General features: G+C 30.4%; 1 protein-coding gene across 1 annotated transcript in view; it reads right to left on the minus strand.

Annotated features, from left to right (window-relative positions):
- The window catches only part of LOC148313568 (uncharacterized), a 64,075-nt gene extending 43,902 nt beyond the window's left edge, over nt 1-20,173 (minus strand). Inside the window, exon 1 of the mRNA XM_088260803.1 lies at nt 20,127-20,173. Within this exon, the coding sequence (XP_088116929.1) occupies nt 20,127-20,139 (13 nt within the window). The 5' untranslated portion in view covers nt 20,140-20,173. The remainder of the gene's footprint in view (nt 1-20,126) is intronic.
- Between the last annotated feature and the right edge of the window lie 2,631 nt (nt 20,174-22,804).

The following is a 22,804-nucleotide window of genomic DNA, read 5'->3' on the forward strand; positions in this document are numbered from 1 at the left end:
TTAATAATATAGAATAACATGATTTGGGAAAATGCGTCCGAGTGTGATATAACGCGATAGGTAAAAAAGCTCGCGTTGAGAAAGCTCAAAATCGAAATCGTTAAACGCCAAATCAATAAATAAAAACATACAGTGTTCATATTTTCAAGAAAAAGTTTTTTTGATTTATTTTAAACCTATTTTTATATAACAGACTTTCAGCTTTAACAGACACCCCTTCCCCTTAATTAGTCCGTTATATAATATTTTTTTCTGTAATTTGTAATACGGGCTAAATGCACAATGTGCAAGTAGCCATTGAAGCCTGCAGCTAAAAAAACATATTTACGAAGAATCAAAATTGATAATACCTATTGAAAATACTTTTTAGAAGTAGTGAATTTATCTTTAAGAATACCTATAGATACAAAGTTTCTCGTTTTAGAAATGCCGCGTTTTTTGTAGCCTCGCACCAAAAATGTCATCTCAAATTCTTCATTCGTGTCCTAATTAAATTCCAGTTCATAAAATTAGTTTTGGAGCGCGTCGCAACTAAAAACGGACTGCATAGCTAGACCCTAATTGTTTCATTTGTTGAATGCAATTTTATATTTAAAAAATTGTGAACGAATTCGTCATTTATATTTTATTCAATTTATTTATGATTTATTTTTTAACATACGTTTAACGTAAATAATTTTAAACTTCAAATGATGTGTCCTTACAGAGTTTTCCCGGGCTGATTAATGGTTTACTAAGTTATTACATGGTTACTTAAGTTATTTTTTATTTACAACATTCTGTGATGTTTTATCCATCCAACTCTAATGTATGGAAGTGAAACATGGAGTTGGCAAAAGAAGGATGAAAGTAGACTGAATGCAGTCGAAATGCGATCTCTCAGAAGAATGTGCGACAAAACGATCTATGATAGATGCGCGAATAGTGAAATAAGGAAGGAATGCAAAGCTGAGATAAGCATTATCGATAAAATTAAGAAACGTGTGTTGAGATGGTTTTGACATGTAGAACGAATGAGTGAGAAAAGAACGGTAAAACAAATTTATGAGGCGAATGTAAGTCGAAAAAAAGAGCAGAGGAAGACCGAGAAAAACATGGCACTATCAGGTATGCCAAGTACTTGAAAGTGGTCAGGTTAGGAGTCGTATCAATCGGCGGGTATGTATGAGGAGATGCATGAACGTGGAAGAGGCGAAGAATGTTTGCAAAGACAGAGTGGTGTGGCGTTCTATTCTCTCTGCCTACCCCTGTGGGGAAGCGGCGTGATGGTTAGTTAGTTAATTAGTTTACTCTTGATTTGTGAACAAGTATTTGGACATAGGTACTTTTTAATAAAATTACATACTAGTAAAACGATGTATACTCACTAACTAACCATCACGCTGATTCCCCGTAGGGGTAGATAAAGATAATAGAACGCCATACCACTATGTCTATGCCAACTTCCACATCCATGCATACCCATATTAAGTATTTGACATACCTGATGATGCCAAGTTTTCCTCGGTCTTCCTTTTCATATTTTTTTTAAAACTACATTCACCTCATAAATTTGTTTTACCGTTATTTCCTCTCTCATACGTTCCACATGCCCAAACCGTCTCAACACACCTTTCTTAATTTCATCGATAATAAGTAATTATTTCAGCATTGAATTCTTTCCTTACTTCACCATTCAAACATCCATCATATGTCGTTTTGCTGCTCATTCGTCTAGGGGTTCGTATATTGACTACATTTTTATTGCCAACATTCGTTCCACATGTCCAAACCATCTCAACACACCTTTTTTTATGTTTTTAGTAAAATGATATCAGTGAAAAAAATCTACATAACTTTCAGTAGACTTTCAGTCTACGTTCATCATTCTTTTGCCAACGTTCGTTCCACACGTCCAAACCATCTCAACACACCTTTCTTTTTTATGTTTATAGCAAAATGATATGAGTGAAAAAAATTCAAAATAACTATTCTCCGTGTCACCCCATGCGTCCCATGTCGCAGAATGACTAATGACATTTATACCCTGTTTCGCTCGCTTGACCCCTTGCGCTCCACAGAGCATCGATTATAATCATAACCGCTTCAGAGGGACGATTATAATCGTCTCACGGTTACGTGCAACTGGCGGACATCACTAATGTGGAGCGCGTGCGCGCATTTGTCAAAAACCCCGACACAAAATTCACCTGCTCTAAAAAACTTATTAGTAGCTAAGTATGTCTACGTACTGTTGAATAGATTTCAAATTGCGATTGCTCGTGGACGATTTTGACAGGAAATATTTAAAAATACATTATTTTTTAAATCCCAAGATAGATAAAGAAGATTCTTCTTTATCTATGTTGAAATGTCAAAAATAATGTAAAAAATTTCTCAAACAAATTAGAAATACTTGTTCACTAATAATCCGGATTAGTGAACAAGTATTTGGACACACTCAAAATGTTGTATTTAAAAAAAATGTATCTAATAAAATGGCATTCACAATATTTTGGGTGTGACCAAATTTAAGTTTAAATATTCTGGATTTTACTGCACTTATTTTTTATTAAATTTATTTATTTAAAATAGAAACAAAAGTTTTTTTATAATTTAATTCATTTTCTATACATTTCTAGTTTACAATCTTAAAAAAAGAGCAGAGGAAGACCGCCCAGGACCGACCCGAGAATGACATGACCTAGTCCTAAAAAAAGAAGAAGAAGAAGAAGAAGAATCTTAAAAATATTTGTTGTTCTCCCCGATAAAGACACTTAGCTCTTGTGCTTGGAGAGAGAGTTACACTTCAAACAATTGACAAAAACATTGAGTGTACGTCCCTCTCCAAGCACAAGAGTGTAGTCTCTTTTTGGGAGGCGCACAGTGTAACTAATATACATATCGCTCACTTCTTTCAAGAACGTCATAAATCAAAATACTTGATTTTTCAGGAGAACGTTTTTAAAGTTTAAGAATATAATACAATGTATTCAAAATAAATATCAAGCCACTTACTGAACTTTTTACTGTGCAACAGATCTTTTTAGGTAAAATCAAAAGTTTTTTTCTCCTTTTGAAAAATATTTAGTTTTTTGAAAAAAATAATTCAACAATGCCTTTTCTTCAAAATGCAAAAACAACACTTTCTGCCCTGTAGCGGGTAAATATTAAGTTAAAAATATGCCGCTTTTGCTGGGATATAGAACATTTTTTGGACATTCCGAAAACTTACAATTTACAATTTTTGATTTATGACGTTCTTGAAAGGAGTGAGCGATATCGTGGTCATACAGGAGAAAGTGACCAAGTGCATTTTATTTAAAAACGTTATCACTGACTATTTGATATCTTACTATCTTAATATTGCCCTGAAAAAATCCCAGAGGATTTTAATAATAATAACGATAAGGTTAAAATGACTAACTGCATTGATGTTTATTTTCTAGCCAAGCAAAAGTGACTTACATCGCCCTCCTGAACATTTTACGTTTTGTTAGTTGGTCACTTTCTCCTGTACGACTACGATATATGAGATATTTTATCAGTCCCAAAATGACAAATCGCAACTATTTATTGGAAATACTAAATACATTTTTGTATGTAAAATGTCGTAAATAAAGAAAATAATTAGCACCCCATCCTCAAAATCGTGTAAATCAATTTACCTTTTTTTGGATTGTTGCGTTTATTGCCGACGTGAAAATGATAAATGATCCTCGCGTCAATGTCGAACCCGCAACAACGGTGTAAAAGTAAGTTATTGTACAAAATGTGCAAGGTGTGTTAAGTGGAAGATGCACTCATGTAACGACCATTAGCGGGTGAAAAAATCATTTAATGAATATTTTTTCACGACTTCGTTGATCTTCGGTCATTAAATACGCATTTAGCGAAAAAATGCCTCCTGGGTAGCACAAATAAGTGCATTAATTGTGCTTTCACACTTAGTATACCTACTGTAGTCTGATTAAGTATTTACATATCGTAGTCATACAGGAGAATGTGACCAAGTGCATTATTTTTTACAAAAACGTAATCATTGACTATTAGATATCTTACTAGCTTAATATTGCCCTGAAAAAATCACAAAGGATTTTAAAGTTGGAAGTATAATATATCGACTTTTTAAAAATGACTAACTGCATTGATGTTTATTTTGTTGCTAAGCAAAAGTGACTTAAATGGCCCTCCAGAACATTTTACGTTTTGTTAGTTGGTCACTTTCCCTGTGCGACTACGATATGTAAGAATGGTTGAGATAAAAGGGAAAATGAAGAAATGGGTAAATGATGAAGAATTAATACTATGAAAATTTATAAAAAAGTTTTTGTTTAAGTAAAATAGTGTGTATATTATGTTCAAATACATTTTTTAAAATCGTTATTAAAAAGAGCTCCACCAACAAGACACATAAGGTGGTTTGGTGGGCTTTGATAAAAAAATATATGTTTATGAAGTTGTAAATAAATGTTAATGTATCTCATCAAAGATGAAGAATAATATGTCTGGGCAATTACGGGGTTGACGACCGTCATAAGCTGGTTTAAGTGATCAGCTCACCAATTAATGTCTCTAGAGAAGTTCTAGTGATTCAAGAACAATGTTTCAAAATTGATTCATATATATAGAACTTCCAAGAATTTGAGTAGTGTGGTTATCAATAATGGGTAGAATTGGTGAATGTTACACGTGTGTGTAAAGTGATCACTTATGCCTACAACGGTCGTCAACCTCGTAAATGCTCAGGGTTCCATATTCTTCTTAATCTTTGATAAGATGTCAATAAATAATCCAGTATATTAGTTTCCCTTTCTGTAATTTTCGCTATTAGGTCAAATATCAACAAGACACTAAAAACCGGCAATCCTCGGTATTCTGGTGACATCTATTCATCATTAGCGCAAACCTAAATTACGGACAGGTGGCTTTGGCTTAGCTTTACCTGGTTCGAATCCCAGCGGAATTTAAGGGGCGTGCGCCCTTCGCAATGTTTAAGTACCTACCTGGCCTGTTTTTGCCACCGGCTGCGCGCGCACCCCTAAATAATAATAATCACGTCATAATGCGATTCTGGATACAGTCATTTTGGGATTGGTCTCTAATGGATACCGCAATTAAAATCGAATTGTAGATACAAATTTGGCGCAGACCGTTATCTGAATTTCAAAGGTGCATGATATCGTTGATATATTTTATCAAAGAAAAATCGGCACGTGTATATGAGAAGATAATAAAAATAATAAAACCCTTATCCGCACCCCAATGGTGCGTAGGGCACTGCGTCATATAGACGCAGTGTTATCTTGATCTTTTACGCATGAAGGAAAGGTGATCAGCCCACCGCTTCAGGTACCAGTCCAGGGTAATATTGAATAAATGCAACAGTGAAAAAATCACTAAGATTTATTTTACCCCCCTTAAGAATCGAACCCGGGACCTACAGAACGGTAGCCGAGCGTGCTGACCATTACACTACGGAGGCGGACAAAAAAAATATATGAGAAGATGTATGTAATATTGATGGGTGAAATAGGGTTTCGTTAAAAAAAATATGAGGTGAATATTACAACATTTTTAGTTTGTCCAAATACTTGTTTACAAAATCTGGATTATCTTCAATTGCAGGAGTTATTTTCATATTATTTTTTGACATCTCATATTTTTAGCCTATAACGGTCGTCAGCCCCGTAAATGCCGAGACTTATACCATATTTTTCTTCATCTTTGATGAGATGTAAAAAAATGAGGTGAATATTAGTTTTTCCTTCTACCTCCTTCCCTAAACTCCCTTTTTCCTCTGCCTCCTTATTATCATCTTAAGTAATTTATGTTTTTTTTAATGTTTAAGTACTATCTACCTTCTGATTGAAAACAGCTATACATATATGGTATCAAACGTTTTGATCAATATCGCTAGTCTGTTTTTGGATGTTTTTTTTAGATGGGAATTGCATTTATTATTTACCTTGCTTATCATGTACAAGTGTGTTAGTGGATTTTTGTTTCTTCTAGCTATTAAATATGGTTTTATTTGAATCTGTGTTGGGAACAGGAGGGATAATCTAGCGTGGGCCAATCAGGAACTTTGCAGCAGTTTTTGGTTGGTTGGGAGATAAGCCCGCCAATGTACTTTTCTGTACGAAGTTTAAATAAATAAAATATGGTTGGTAAAAGAAACAGAAAAGACCGAGGAAAACTTGGCATGATCAAGTATTTCAAATATTTGGACGTGATTAGGGCAGAAGCCGGCATTTAGAAGATAAATGCATGTGGAAAAGGTGAAGATTGAGTGCAAAGACAGATTGGTGTGGCATTCTGTTCTCTCTGTCTACTCCTGAAGACACAATTAATAAACCACTTTATGAGTCTTATTTTTATAAACCAGTAGTTTCGAAAACTTACAGATGTTTTCGTCTACAGGTGAAAATTAAATTAAGTTTTCGAAACTAGTCGTGTATAAAAATGAAACTCATTAAATGGTTTATTACAAGTGTTTACTTTAAAAAAAATAATCGACATGTCATTCCACAAAGTAAATGCCGAATCAATAAATAATATTATGTTTGGTTGTTTAATTTCTTTAAAAACTTCAATGCATTAAATATAAAGTTATTTCATAAATAAAAAGAAATAAACTTTTCGATAGAGCACATTCACAATTTCCTTTGAAGCATTAGTCGTAATAAGTTCGAGATATTTTCCGGATGTACCCTGATGTAATTCATCAGAATGCATCAGTTACTGTATGCGTGAAGGTTAGTTAGTTGAAATCAAACATTAGTTTAGGAAATATTATATAATTAAAATGTAACTTTGTTTTAAAATCACTATGAAAATTTTATTATAACTTAATTATAATGTCTAACGGTTTCAAAGCCAACCGCTTCTTTATCAATACTGATTTATACTAAAACACTATCTACTTAGCAAAATTCAAAATATATTGACGGTTAGGTTAGGTTAGGTTAGGTTAGGTTAGGCTCTTAAAATCACTATGAATATTTTATTATAACTCAATTATAATGTCTAACGGTTTCAAAGCCAACCGCTTCTTTATCAATACTGATTTATACTAAAACACTATCTACTTAGCAAAATTCAAAATATGTTGACGGTTAGGGAAAGGAGTTTGGGTAGATCTCAAGTGACTTTAATTTTTTATGTTGATTGGCAGTCACAGTCAAAAGGGATCAGGAATGATGAGTGATTGGAAACATATTTAATAACGGACTTTTAGAAAAATCATTTACTTGTGTATTTATTACTTGTAAAGTATTATTTTTTGCCTTTTCAATTTCCAATATTTCTAAGTAATCTAATTGAAGTTCTCTTTTGCATGTGTGTAATATATTTAGACCTTTAATTTTATCAAATGAGTGATTGTTTTTTATTAGGTGATTGGCAAATTCGGAGTAGTAATTGTTTTTTAGACATCTTGTATGCTCTTTACATTGGATGTTAATAATTTCGAGATGTTTTTCCTATATATAAGCTGGGACACGATGAGCACTGCAAGGAATAAGTTCCTTATTTATTATATTTATCGACTTTGTCTACATTATTTCTTAATACTTTATTCAAACTAATATTATAATTTTTAACATACTAACTAACCAACATACCGCTTTCCGCAGGGATAGGCAGAGAGAGTAGAGCGCCACACCAATCTTTCTTCATGCATCTCCTCATACATAACCATCGATTATACCGACTCCTAAAATGACCACTTTCAAGTATTTGAAATACTTGATCGTGCTAAGTTTTTCTTGGTCTAAAACCGAAATAAATTAGGTATGTACGGTAGGCACATTCATTTATCCAAGTACTAAGAATATTTGTGACAACAAATGTTACATCTGCTACGTTTAAAATATCATTGTAATTACTTATTTATTTCTAAACGGTTCCTACCCCAACTAAATTCATTTTTATTACTTTGTGTTTAGCCAGTTATTCGAGAAAGAGTAATGGATCACGGAATACATGGATAATTGTGCGTGTTCTTGGTGCGGAATCAAGTTTTTAATTATCTGCAGACGACTTTAATACTTACCCATTTGTTAAAAAATATTTTCGATTTTTATTGATAAATTTATCATTGCTTTCAATATATTCAAATTTTTATACATACTAATCAAGATGTTTTTGCTTTCAATGTCTTCAAATTTTTAAACATACATACTAATCATGATATTTTATGTACTAAAAATTTGAAAAAATTTGTCGTTATCGAAAAATTTTCTCAAACTTTTTTGTGCAAATTAATCTGTGTAACTGTCTGCCTCCAAAGTGTAGCGGTTTTAACATTTGGCTTTCATGGTCCCGAGTTCGATTCCAAGGGGAGACATAAATATGTTTGTTTTTACCACCGTATTATTTACTTTATATCACCCTGGACTGGTATATGAAGCGCAGGACAGATCACCTTCCCTTCATACAACAAATGTTAATTTAATGTTTACATAAAAAAACATATAGTTTACATGTTACATAAGACGAAAATATTTTGTTTGTTAATATGTATTATTAGGCAGGTAGGATGGTAAGACAGGTGAACCTTTTTCGCACCTATGGTGTATAGGGCACTGCATAAAATTTATACAATGTTAATTTAATCGTTTAGTATACGAAGGCAAGGTGATCAGTCCTGCGGTTTAGGTACTAGTCCAGGGTTACAATAAATAAATATTAGATTTAAAATACACTTATATTTGTTTTAAACCTCTTGAAAAACAAGCCCAGGACCACCAGTATGGTAGAGAAATGTACTAGCCACTACATTATGGACTTAACCTGTACTCTCACACATATATTATATTCTTGCACACTTTCGTATATAAAATGAAATAACTCGCAAATGAAGACATTCGGATATTCCAAAGTCCATGGAAGATAAGTACTTACGCAGAAATCCAAGTAATGAAATAATGTAATTACAAAATATTTGTTACGACCTAATTCCAAAACAGTAACAGGTGTTTAGGATTAAATAAATAAAAATAATTCAATATCCAATTCTTGCAGCCGACTTTTGAATTAAGGAAAAAATTAACGATCTCTAAATAAATTATTGCACAGCAAATTAAATTGCTCAACGATTATTTTTACAACATCCATACATTTAAAAAAGAAGCTTGAAAATAAGAATGATAAGAAGTAAAAAAAATATATAGAATATGTGTTTTCTTGATATTTTTTTTAATGTTTTTCGAAGATACTTTGTGGCACATTTTATAAATATTATAAAATTAAACAACGTTGTTTTGTGTATTAATTTTAAATCAACACAGATTTTTTGAGTCTACTAAGTTGTATTTTATTAACAAAAATATATAAAAAATTATTTTGTTACAATCGTTTCACCACTATTCATTTGAAAATGCCATAACCAGGCGAAACAATTGTCACAATATTTATTTTTTATGTGTGTTTGTTAATAAAATATAACTTAGTAGACTCAAAAAATCTGTGTTTGATTTAAAATTAATGCATAAATTAAAATTGAGTTTTACAAATTAGACGCCAAATTAATACAAAATAACTTTGTTTTAACCACTTATTTATTATTAGTACACTTTAACCTACCGGTTTCGACAATAACCTTGTTATTATCAGGGTTTATTAAATTCTAAAACCTCAAAAACATTAAAATACTCATAATTAATCACATTCCCTTAACAAAAACTTTCTTGATCTAATAGATTCCATAAGATAATGTTCATGGCTAGAATTAGAAGATATAATTTAAAAAAAATCATTTAAACCCTATCCACAAAACATTCAAGTAAAATATTGTTAAACTTTAACCAATAGTAATTTTACTTGGTAGATATCGTTATTTCTTAAATATATTGAGAAAAACGTATGTCGATGTATTAAGCATCTTTATAAAATTGTGTTAGAATCGACAAATTTGACCAGAAAATCAGACGCTGCACTGTACGGAAACTTTATCCGTCGGTTTAATTTTTATTATTAAAATTATTCAAATATTTTTAATTTAAGTTTTACTTAGTAACAACCACTATTTCTTAAAATCTACTATGACATGTGTTTCGATGCATTCCGTATCATTTTCAAACACCGTATGCGGAATGCATCGAAACACGTGTCACAGTAGAAAAATAGTGGTATTTAATAGGAAAAACTTAAATTAAGAATGAATAAATTAATTAAGAATAATTGACAATATATCGTATGATATCGGAGCAATGTGCCCTTGAGGTAGTAATTTACAAAAATAGTGCTATTTAAATTGTGTATTATTATGATTATTCATTTATTAAAATGCATTAAATTTCATCTTCGAGATTCCAAAACTATTTTACCATAACAAAATGCAATACCAACAATTCTAACAAAACTTCAAATATTTGAGTATCAAATATTTCAACAACTTTCCTACAGATATAAAAAATGGAAGATGTTAATTCTTAAAAAAAAAAATTGCACACCATTTTTACATGTTAATCGATAAAAACACAAAAAATAATACAAATAAAAAAAAGTATTGTGTCAACACTCTCCTTTTCATTCATCGTTAACATTTTGTAATTCCACTTTAAAAAATACACTTTTAATATACAAAATAAAAATTTAAATCATTCATTAGTATAAACAATAAACATTGAGTATAAGTTCCTCTCCAAGCATTAGAGTATAGTCTCTTTTTTGGAGGAACAGTTTAACTAGTATAAAAGTATGTTGAAAATGAAATGTTTAGCAAATTAATTGAATTATTAGATTTAAACCAACTTTATATAAAATCGTGCTCTCAATACAAAAATACCTTAATAAAAAATATTATTAATATCATACAATACTTAAATTCAGTCAAATTAAATTAATTTCTGATCAAAATTATATAAAATCATGGTTATCAACTCCTGCCTTGTTTTATATATAACAACAATTTGTATAGCCTCCCACCAGTCTGATGATGTCGGTAACGACAAAAATCGGTCACTGGTCAAATAATAATAAAGTGGAAAAGCTAAAAATATTGGTTTTAATCTAATAATATATTAAAATGCAATTCCATCACGAAGTGTCAGTCGATAATATAAATCTATTAATTGAATTATAACAATTTTTTCATACTATATTGAATTTTTTTTAAAGTTTTTTGGTGTGTTAACCATTAAAATTCTTAAAAGGTTCAAGGAATTTATCATCTCTTCTTAATGTGTATCCCTTTCATCGTGGCCTTTCATATTTAGTATAGCCATATCTCCTGTATTTTATGGCTATAAAATATTCGATACAGGAGCATACTCAGTTACTCGCTATCAAAACTGACAAGTGTTTTATACATATAACCAACCAGCAACAAAAGTCGTATCAAAATGATTTTTCATTACTTTTTTCTAAGGTGTTTTACCAGGAATTGATCCTGGTCATGAAAACGTCTGGGAAGCTCGATCCTAAAATTCCTGTAATATACAGGGATTAAGTTCAATGTTTATGGAGTACTGTAAGATTTTAAACATGTAACATCGTGTTATACAATGTAGCAAGTATTCCGTTTAATACAATTACATACACATTGTACAAAAATGGTCGAAGCAATCTAACAAAATTATGATTTCGCCTTGTAAGTGTTTTTTTATGGGAAATATTTGGGTTTTTATAATGTACATAAAATACTACAATTTTATATTATTTTTTGACATCTCAACATAGGTGAAGAAGAATATAGAAATCTGGCCATCTGGGGCTTACGACCGTCATTTGTTGAGATGTCAAAAACAATATGAAAAATAACTCCCATAATTGTAGATAATCCAGATTTTTTAACAAGTATTTGGACACACTCAAAATGTTGCACTTCAATTTCATACTATTTCTCTTAGCCTGAGCGGCTCATAATTAAAAATAGGCATCCAATTGTGGTATAATGGATACGATCCCATAAACTCTGACTTAAGAGTCCGCAACACTAACCACGGGACCAAACCCGACAAATAAAATGTTTGTGCTTATTAAAAGGCATTTCATATTAGGCACCGTCAAATTGATTTTCTTTAATAAGGTAACGACATTTTTTTAAGGCTGAGATCTCAAACGATAAATTCAGAATGCGACCGGCCACACGAGGGGATAGATGTATTTCCGCAAACAATTTTTTTAAATATATAGTGAAATTAGATTTTTTTTTTTGAAAAACGTATTGAAAAAACAAATTGATCATTTTTTAAAAATTCTTTACCTTTCGAAAAACATTTTTAAATATTGTATTTATCAGTAGAAAATATTGTATTTATCAGTAAAAAAAAATGTTTTTAATAATAATATTCACAATCAGTAACTTCATGAACCTCTTCCACTTTTCGCTAACATTTTTAGAAATAATGTATGGTTAGGTCAGATAATCTAAAAAAATAATTAATAAAAAAAATCGCAGGTATCTGTCTTGTCGTATCGTTGATGTCTCTTTCCTGAAAATTCTATATGAATTATCAGAACTGATCTAAACTATCATTGTACGATTTAAAAAGAGTTTATTTTTTAATCTTTATGAATAGATGGGCCCTATATTGTTATTTTTTCTTAAAGATTTCTTCTTCTTCTTTGTGTGCCATGTCAGGTCCCCCTGACGTCGACTATCACTTGAGAGTAATTGTCCTTATCTTGGGCAGCTCTAAACAGCGTCTCGACGGTCCTGATCCCCGATCTCATATATTCCGGAGCCAGGAGATCTGCCTTCTGCCCTTACCTCGTCGACCTACTATTTTGCGTTTTCTGAAGGATCGATTAAAAAAAATGTTTGCAATGACAGAGTGGTGTGGCGTTCTATCCTCTCTGTCTACCCCTGAGGGGAAGCGGCATGATGATTAGTTAGTTAATAATTGTAAAACGAACTCCCTCTCTAAACACAAGTATCTACTTTATTAGAGAGGTAGAAACGTTATATTTGAAATGTATTGTATATTTACCAACTATTTTTTATTATTTAAATATGTAGTTTGTAAAAAAAATCAATTAAAAAAAGATAATTTTTTTAAATATTTATTTGATATAACCCTGGACTTGTTACTAAGTGTAGGACTTTTGTAATGTGTAAAGGCAACTAGCCGTAACTTAAGTTGCGGCTGGTTGGCGTAACACAGGTTAAAGTATTTTTATAACTAGCCTATATCATATACAATCACATATTTTGCTATCTTTTTCCCTTACCGAGATATTCAATATACAAATAGCCGCAAAATTGTATAAAATTGATACATGCGTCGGCGTAAAGCATAACTTTATGTAAATTTAAACTCGTTTATCTTAAAGCTACTGTTTTTTACTTGCGGCTATTTGCCTTTACATATTAGTGATTACCTCGCTTCATTTGATAAAAAAATAAATTAACATTGCAATAGTTTGATGCAGTGCCCTATGCACCACTGGGTACGGATAAGGGAGGGCTAGCTATATTTAAAAAAAAATATGTTTTATTGTGTTTTTGAGTTCATAACAGTACGGCTGTCCAAACGTAAAACACAGTAAGGGACATTTTTTTCAAGTAGAATCTGCTAAAAAAACGTACTACAAAAAAATGTCCCTTACTGTGTTTTGAGTTTGGACAGCCGATTATTTGTCATTGTAAGTATTGCATACTGGAAAGCACCATATTAAACGTGTAAGAATCCCTTAACATAATCCCGTAACATGACCTTGCATTTATAAGCCGGGTGCAAAAAACTGAAAGAGAAAAACTAAATAAAATAAAGAAAAGGCTGAGAAATATTAATATAAAAAAGTGTGTGCGAGACATTTTTAAATGACATTTTATAGTTTTGAACGATTCCGATGACAAAAGGTGGGCTGTAAATCAATTCAGTAGGTAACCGATGCCGTCCAATCAGCGCAGGTGACTAAATTCATCATGATGAAACTGTTATACAGGGCCGGCATAAGATAATACGCAATATACTGGCTTAAGACTATTACAAATGGAATGTTGAGTAAGTGCTCTTGAATTTTGATACGAACAAAAAAATACACTGCTACACAAAATTTTAGAAAATAGGTTTTCATACATATTTGATCATATTTCAACATACACGGAAAAGATATGAAAGTCTGGGTATTTAGAGGGTTTATGACATGTTAGAGGCTGGTTAAATGATCACTTTACACACATGCGATATTCACCATTCTACCAGTGACTGACAACCACACTACTCATTTTTTTTGTAATCATTATAGATGGCTGTTTCATATGTACTGTATCATGAGATTGATCATATATATACATCATTTTTTCCCTTAAAAGTATAAACATTTTTACGTTAAAATAATTTATTTTTATAAAAAAAAAAAAATTCTTGCTTATATCGTTTTTATGGGTTATTTTGGCATTTGTCTCTATTACTTCTAACAGCACATGACATAATAACCTATGAAATCTGAAGTATCCTTACAATTAAAAAAAAGACAAGCTCTTTTTTGATTATGTATTCATACACCTAATTTAAAAAGCTATGATTTAAGTCCAATGCTGTTATTTTTTAGTTAACCTATATGTTATATGATAAAACAAAAGCTACATAGTCTTTACCACTTTTATTTTATTTAAAAATTATGCATCTCTTTTTAACTTTACATAAATTTTCTTTTGTTCCTTTAGCCCTTTCTTTTCATTATTTTTGTTTTTATTTGTTTATTATTTTAGTTTCATTTTATTTAAAAAAATGTAAAACATATATAGCTGACTAAGTAGTATTGCACCCACCACTTAGCCAAGCTGGAATGAACATTTATTGTTATTATTATTACCCAGTATTACACTAGTCAAATAAAATAAAAAAGGTGAAAAATTATAAAGATGTTGTTTTATTGCACAGAGATTTGTATTAACTTTGATCTTCAATGTATGCTTTATCGAATGTACATTATATGTTTATTGCATTTAAAAAATATACGTTTTATAATATCTTAAGCCAGCCCTGTTCTTTCGCAAGCGTTAAAAATAATTATTAATAAATTATATGGGGTCCTAATTCTTTGGCAGACAGGTGTATTTGGAAAAGAAAATAAAATAGCGAAATAGATAAAAGAAATTTATAGCTCTTTGGCATAAATATTACATTTGGTGGATTTATTGTCGACGTGTGTGTTTGTTTTAATTTGAAAAGAGAATATATATTTTTATGTATTAATTGTTGAATAAAACACAGATTTTTGTGTCTACGAAGTTGTATTTTATTGTTAAAAAAACACATAAAAATTAATATTGTGACAATTTTTTCGCCTTGTTATGGCATTTTCAAACGAACGTGAAGATTAAATGGACTGACATTCCCTATATCGTAGTCATACAGGAGAAAGTGACCAAGTGCATTGTTTTACAAAAACGTGATCATTGACTATTTGATATCTTACTAGCTTAATATTGCCCGGAAAAAAATCCCAAAGGATTTTAAACTTGGAAGTTTAATATATTGACTTGTTAAAAATGACTAACTGCATTGTTGTTAAGTTTCTTGCCAAGCAAAAGTGACTTAAATGGCCCTCCTGAACATTTTACGTTTTGGTAGTTGGTCACTTTTTCCTGTACGACAACGATATATTCATACAATTCTAGGTAGGTACTTAAATAATAGTTTTAACATGTGTAGTAATAATTTAATTTTCTGTTAGTAAATAATGTTTGAAGAAAATATTAATCAAAGAATAATTTTACTTACAAATTCATAATAAAATCTAAAAATAATTTGATTTAAAAAAATTAAGATGCATCGTGATTGAAGAACAAGTAAAATTTTAGACTCACTCACTACATTGTGATTTACAATTTTTATTAAAGTCTCAATAGCAGATAAGGGAAAGCGAATAGTTCAGATAAGTTTTATTAATCTCTAAAATTAAGGACCACATTCTGATATTTGTTTGAAACATGGCGTCATATGAAGCGCTTTGATTAACATAATAAAAAGGTTTTTAAATGAGCTGTAAATACCAGAAGCTCCCGAGCTCGTAAAGCTGCCACCAGTAAAAGTTAAATAAAGAAATACGAGAGTCTAATAAATATTACATTTTTTGTTATTTTACCTTTAAATATTTTTACACAATGTATGAGCTAGGCGCTCATCTTTGTGGTATATGTGTTATGAGGAAGAATTAACGAAATAAGGAAGGAAAAAATATCGTGAAAATTTTCAAGTCATGATAATAATAATAATATTTAAACTTTATAAAATTAAAAAACTTTGTTTTAACACTTTTTTATTACAAGTATACCAAACCAACCGGTTTCGACAAGAACCTTGTCATCATCAGGGTTTATTAAATTCTAAAACATTAAAATCCTAATAGTCAATAACATTCCCTTACCAAAAACTTCCATACACTCCGTACACCATATGAAAGTATGATTTCAAAAATACTTTTTAAAAATATGATTTAAAAACTCCAAAATGTTAATTTTATTGTGCATTATGCCTTCTGCTTTCCCTCTCACATTCGCAACATATATTTTCTTAGTCATTCTCTCGTTATTCATTCGCTCCACATGTCCATACCACCGTAAAGAACTCTTCCTAATCTATTCAATTATTCCTCGTTCAGTATATATATATTTATATATATATGTATATATATGTATGTATGTATATATATATATATATATATATATATATATATATATATATATATATATATATATATATATATATATATATATATATATATATATATATATATATATATATATATATATATATATATATAAATATAAATGTATATATATATATATATATATATATATATATATATATATATATATATATATATATATATATATATTTATATATATATATATGTGTGTGTGTGTGTGTGGTAAGTATCCAGGTATGTAGCACTATCAGGAATCAGTTTGAGAGTACCCATTAGGCCGGAGATCAGATAACAGAAGAAGTAGACAGTAGCAATCATCTCGGGTTAGAGGTGAGTTGTAAAACTTGACTCAGGAGCCGCCAGGAATATAAATAATAACCATTTTATACCTTCCCCTCAGGGGTCCGTAACCTTTTATCAGAGTCTAATTTATTTTTAATAACATTTAGTTTTTTGTTGGGTAATATTATATCCTAAATAAAACAAGGTTTGTTGAATTAAATTTTACAATTCAATATGGAATAGTACTAACTGTCTGCAGTTACAATAAATAAAATTAGTTTTTTTGTCACTGAATATTACTGTGACAATACTGAAAAGGTTATTTGAGTTTTTTTTATAATTTGTAATTTTACAGTTCCTTCAATGAATGCTTATTAAGAGGAAATATGAAAGCTGAAGTTTTCAAAAAAAATGGAAGAGTATCTATTCCAGTCAATTGAAATGCACTATTCCTATATTTTTAGTGCATTTTCCAAGATGACTGTGCACCGTGTCACCGAGCAAAAAGTTTTAGTTTTATTTCTTCTGACATTGTGATATATAATGTTCAAACAAAAATATTAAAAAATATATAACAATATTAAAATAATTTTTTGGTTAAGGAATATATGAAAATTCATGGAATCGCAACACTGGATTGGCATGGAAATAGTCCTGATCTGAACCTTATCGAGAGTTTGTGGCATAAAATGGTAATCGAAATAAATAAACTAAACCCTTATCAAAGGAAAACCTTAAAAACGTCATCAAAAAGTGTGAAATATTTTCCTAAGATTAAATAAAAAATTTGGTGAAATCTGGCATTTCTCATAAATGTAATTATAATCCAGGAATCGGACCTCACATACAAATATAAAAGTTTCTGCTCAATAAAAAAAGCTTCTTTTCATATCAAATTACAATCACACTTTTAATCACAAATTATGTCTCAAACCTTTAAAAGTGCAAACAGAACTTGTACTATGTAACGAGTTTGATCAATATATGTCACCAATAGATGTCTCTAGTGAAGGTCTAGTGATTCATGAACAAGGTTTCTAAATTGGTTTATATATATAAAGAACTTCCAAGAATTTGAGTGGTGTGGTTGTCAATAATGGGAATTGGTGACTGTTACACGTGTGTAAAGTGATCACTTAAACCAGCTTAAGACGGTTGTCAGCCCCGTTAACACCCAGACTTCCATATTCTTCTTCATCTTTGATGAGATGTCAAAAAATAATATGAATAAAATTCAATTAGGTACATAATGTTAATAATAAATAATAATAAGACCCTTATCCGCACCCCAATGGTGCACAGGGCACTGCGTCATATAAACGCAGTGTTATCTTGATCGTTTATACATGAAGGAAAGGTGATCAGCCCTCTGCTTCAAGTACCAGTCCAGGGTAATATTGAATAAATATTACAGTGAAAAAAAAAATATCACTCATATTTATTCTTACCCCCCCTGGGAATCGAACCCGGGTCCTCCAGAACGGTAGCTGAGCGTGCTGACCACTACACTACGGAGGCGGACAAATTGTTACTTGGGTTTAACGAAAATCATGTTGCGACTTATCGAATACTGGGCCATGCATAAAATTAATTTGCGATTTATTGTCTATTAGACCTCAAGTCTCTTCGGATATTTTCGCTGTTAGACGATTGTCTACCTCTTGATAGAATGGACCTGATTATACCGAGCCAATAGGAGTTCGTGTCCTAAACGTGCCTATCTCTCGCGCCACGTTGAGTGTTCGCGAAGCGAGATGAGACGATTTTATGAGGTCGTTAAAACCGATACGGATAAATTCGTTTATCTCGCTTAAATATTCCGACGCTGAAGAACAACAAAAAAATATGTGCAGAAATTACAATTTTATCCTTGAAATTGAAGGACGTCGTTAAATTTTATTCCAGTACATTCGCTCACATTAGATATTTATACTTTGAACATTGTCTATAATTTATCAGAATTATGTCGTAGTATCTGTATTTTTTGACATCTCATCAAAGATGAAGAAGAATATAGAAGTCTGGGCATTTACGGGGCTGACGATTGTCATAGGCTGGTTCAAGTGATCACTTTACACACGTGTAACACTCACCAATTCTACCCATTATTGACAACCACACTACTCAAATTCTCGGAAGTTCAATATATATGAACCAATTTAGAAACCATAAAATCGATCATAAAATCCGGTAAAATAAAAAAAGTCATATTATTTTTATTCGATATCAAACAGAAACGTCACTTCACGACGAGTATCTGAAGACAATAAATAAAATTTGTTTCTGTTTTGTATTGTTTACCAATATCTAAATGTAATATTAATTTTATTAATATCTAAATGTAATGTAATAACCTTTAACGGACCCCACTCCCCGTTAATAAGTCCGTTATATCAAGGTTTTACAGTAATTTGAATTTTGAACCAGAAAAATAAATCAATATTTTTCATTGATATTTCAACATAATAAACAAACCAATTTGCAATACTAGTCTGTATTTTTTTTAAATCTCAATAAAGATGAAGATGAATATGGAATTTCAGGTATTTACAGGGCATATAATCTGTCATAGACTAATTAATTGATCAAAATTCATCATCTATTCACGATTCACAACCACACTACTCAATTTTTTGTCACTCCTAAATATTTGACTAATCTCATGACATAGGATTGAGAATGCTTTTATTTAGCAGAGTTTCTGCTATTTGGATGTATGCAAAATCCGGACCGCGGATTATTTTTAATAATAATAATAATAATAAACCCTTATCCGCACCCTAATGGTGCATAGGGCACTGCTTCATATGAACACAGTGTTATCTTGATCGTTTACACACGAAGGAAAGGTGATCAGGCTTCCGCTTCAGGTACCAGTCCAGGGTAATATTGAATAAATATTACAGTGAAAAAATCACTTATATTTATTTGACACCCCTGGGAATCGAACCCGGGACCTCCAGAACGGTAGCCGAGCGCGCTGACCATTACACTACAGAGGCGGACAAAATAATATTAATATAACATAATTCCTGAAAACATTATATTTAATTTTTCATGCAGCTTATAATTTGATCAGTTTTGACCCGACATCGAATAAGTTTCTGACAATGTAATAAATTTGTAATTGTTAACAGATTTTCTTATTGAAAGGGTTGTTATATTTGGTGGGAATATTGATGAAGTATTTTATTTTCATTAATTAGTACGCCCATGATAAAACACTGAGGCAATCAAATAAATAATAAATAAAATACCTGTGTGAGGCATCTTGGCTCCTTTTTCTTTTGTAAAACTCCTATCAGTATCCTGAAAATAAAAAATATGGATTTTTAATAAAGATAATAAATGTAATATAAAAAAAATATTTCTTCTTCTCTCAATATTAACTAACCATCACGCCACTTTACCGCAGGAGTAGGCAGAGAGAATAGAACGCCACACCAATCTGTCTATGCAAACAATCTTCACCTCTTACATACATCTCTGCCTACCCCTGGCAGAGGGCATGTTAGTTTGTTAAGTAGTTAGTTTTAGTTTAGTAAATCATATATGTATATATATATATATATATATATATATATATATATATATATATATATATATATGTATATATATATATATATATATATATATATATATATATATATATATATATATATATATATATATATATATATATATATATATATATATATATATATATATATATATATATATATATATATATATATATATATATATATATATATATATATATATATATATATATATATATATATATATATATATATATATATATATATATATATATATATATATATATATATATATATATATATATATGTTTATATATATATATATATATATATATATATATATGTTGTATAAATTAATAAGGCAGAGAAATATAGGTCTCTACTTAATTCATGTTTTAAAAAAATATATTAATTAGATACATAAGGTCCAGATCCCAAGCTTGTCCCTAGCGTTTAAATCAGAATGAGCTCAGCCGCGCTCAGGGCTGACCGTGTATTTACTCTCAATTTTTGTTTTTGGAATGCGTATTGGATTTTTATGTGGAATATATAAAGAACAAAAAAATTTAAATCCTTACGTTTCGATAACTCTTTTCTTTTCAAAACCAAATAATGAATTGGAAGAAAACTGATTTTTCAAAGTAAAAACAGCGTTTTAAGAAAAAAATCTATGACGACTCGTTACCTGGATTTAGAGAAAATTAAGTTTCGACTTAACGAATCCTGGGCCTTAAATACTTGTGTAATAAAAATACATGTGTTGGAATATTGTATCATTCAAAACTCAAGCTTTCTTTCATATAATAAAGAAGTATGTTTTTTTAATACGTGTAAAAAATCGATATTATAATCCATGTGTGTAAATATTCAATTCATAACTAATACGGAGTAACTGAAATATAAAAACACAGAAAAAAATTTTAGTTTTATTGGTTCAAAAGAAAGGTGCTTTAATTTTTAAGTATTTGAGGGTTATTGCTTTCAAACCATTCGATAATTATCAGAAAAATAATTTAAGATTATAATTCAAAGCAAAATAATTTTACGAGTTACCGAAAAATAGTAGAAAACTTACCGAGGCATTGATAAGTATAAAGTAGCCATTCGCATGCGTTATATAATTTTATTCTGATGATAATTTTTCATAAAACGCAATAATTTGACATCCACCACTTTCCCAAAGCGACACGCTGATACCGATCTCTGAAACTCACCCTTAATCTTTACGTGGAATATATTTCAGGATTTAATGCCCACAACCTCTTGAGGTCGAATGTTAAATTACAACATTAAACACGGATATTGAAGAAAACACTTGTTTTTTACGGCTTGAGTTTATTTTTGTGACAATTAGTTTCGGAAACTAAGCTTCCATCCAGGTCTTAATGTAAACTAAAACATAATAAATAATTATTCTTCTTCTACTTCAAACCCTTATCCGCACCCATATGGTGCATAGGGCACTGCATATAAACGCAGTGTTATCTTGATCGTTAACACATGAAAGAAAGGTGATCAGCCCTCCGTTTCAGGTACCAGTCCAGGGTGATGTTGAATAAATATTAGAGTGAAAAATCACTTTTATTTATTTGTCCCCTCCTGGAAATTGAACCCGGGACCTCCAGAATGGTAGTATATCACTGTTCTATAATATTTGTTTTAAAATTGTTTACCTTTGCTTTCCATTTTTCCTTTATTTTCAAACTCCACCCCCTTGACTAACCCCACCTTCCCCTCACTTACCCCTCTCCTTATTTATAGAACAGTTTATTATTTATTATGTTTTAGTATACATTTAGATCTGAAGATGGAAGCTTAGCTGTCGAAACTAGTTGTCACAAAAATAAACGTCAGTGATAAAAAACAAGGGTTTTATTTAATAAAATCATCATCTGACCTCAATGTAAATGCCGAAATAATATTTAAAATACGGATATTCAAAATGAAGTTGTCAAATACTGATGGGTGAAAAATGGATGGTAAAAAAAATTTGTGAGGCAAATATGGTTGGTAATAGAAGCAGAAGAAGACCGAGGAAAATTAAATATTCGTAGGGTATGTATAAATAGATGCAATATGGAAGAGGCAAAGATTGTTTGCAAAGACAAATAAGAGAAGTTTTATATAATCTCTGCCTACTCCTGCGGAGAAGGGTCATGATGGTTAGTAAAAAAGGATTTTGCTTAATAAAAGCTTTCCTCTATCCGACATAAACATTTACATATAAATTCAAATAAACATTGATTTAAAAATTCATACAATTTTTTTTTTGCACAGACCCACCAAGCTACCTTGTGTGTTTTGTCAGTGGAGCTCTTTTTACCCACTTTTTTATTGATTTTATCTATTTAAACATAATACACATACAAAAGAGACAAAAAAATTCAAAACTATTT

This window comes from Brachycentrus maculatus, unplaced genomic scaffold (assembly GCF_059751285.1).
Source record: "Brachycentrus maculatus isolate JH-2025_06_01 unplaced genomic scaffold, ASM5975128v1 h1tg000008l, whole genome shotgun sequence".
Taxonomy (NCBI): domain Eukaryota; kingdom Metazoa; phylum Arthropoda; class Insecta; order Trichoptera; family Brachycentridae; genus Brachycentrus; species Brachycentrus maculatus.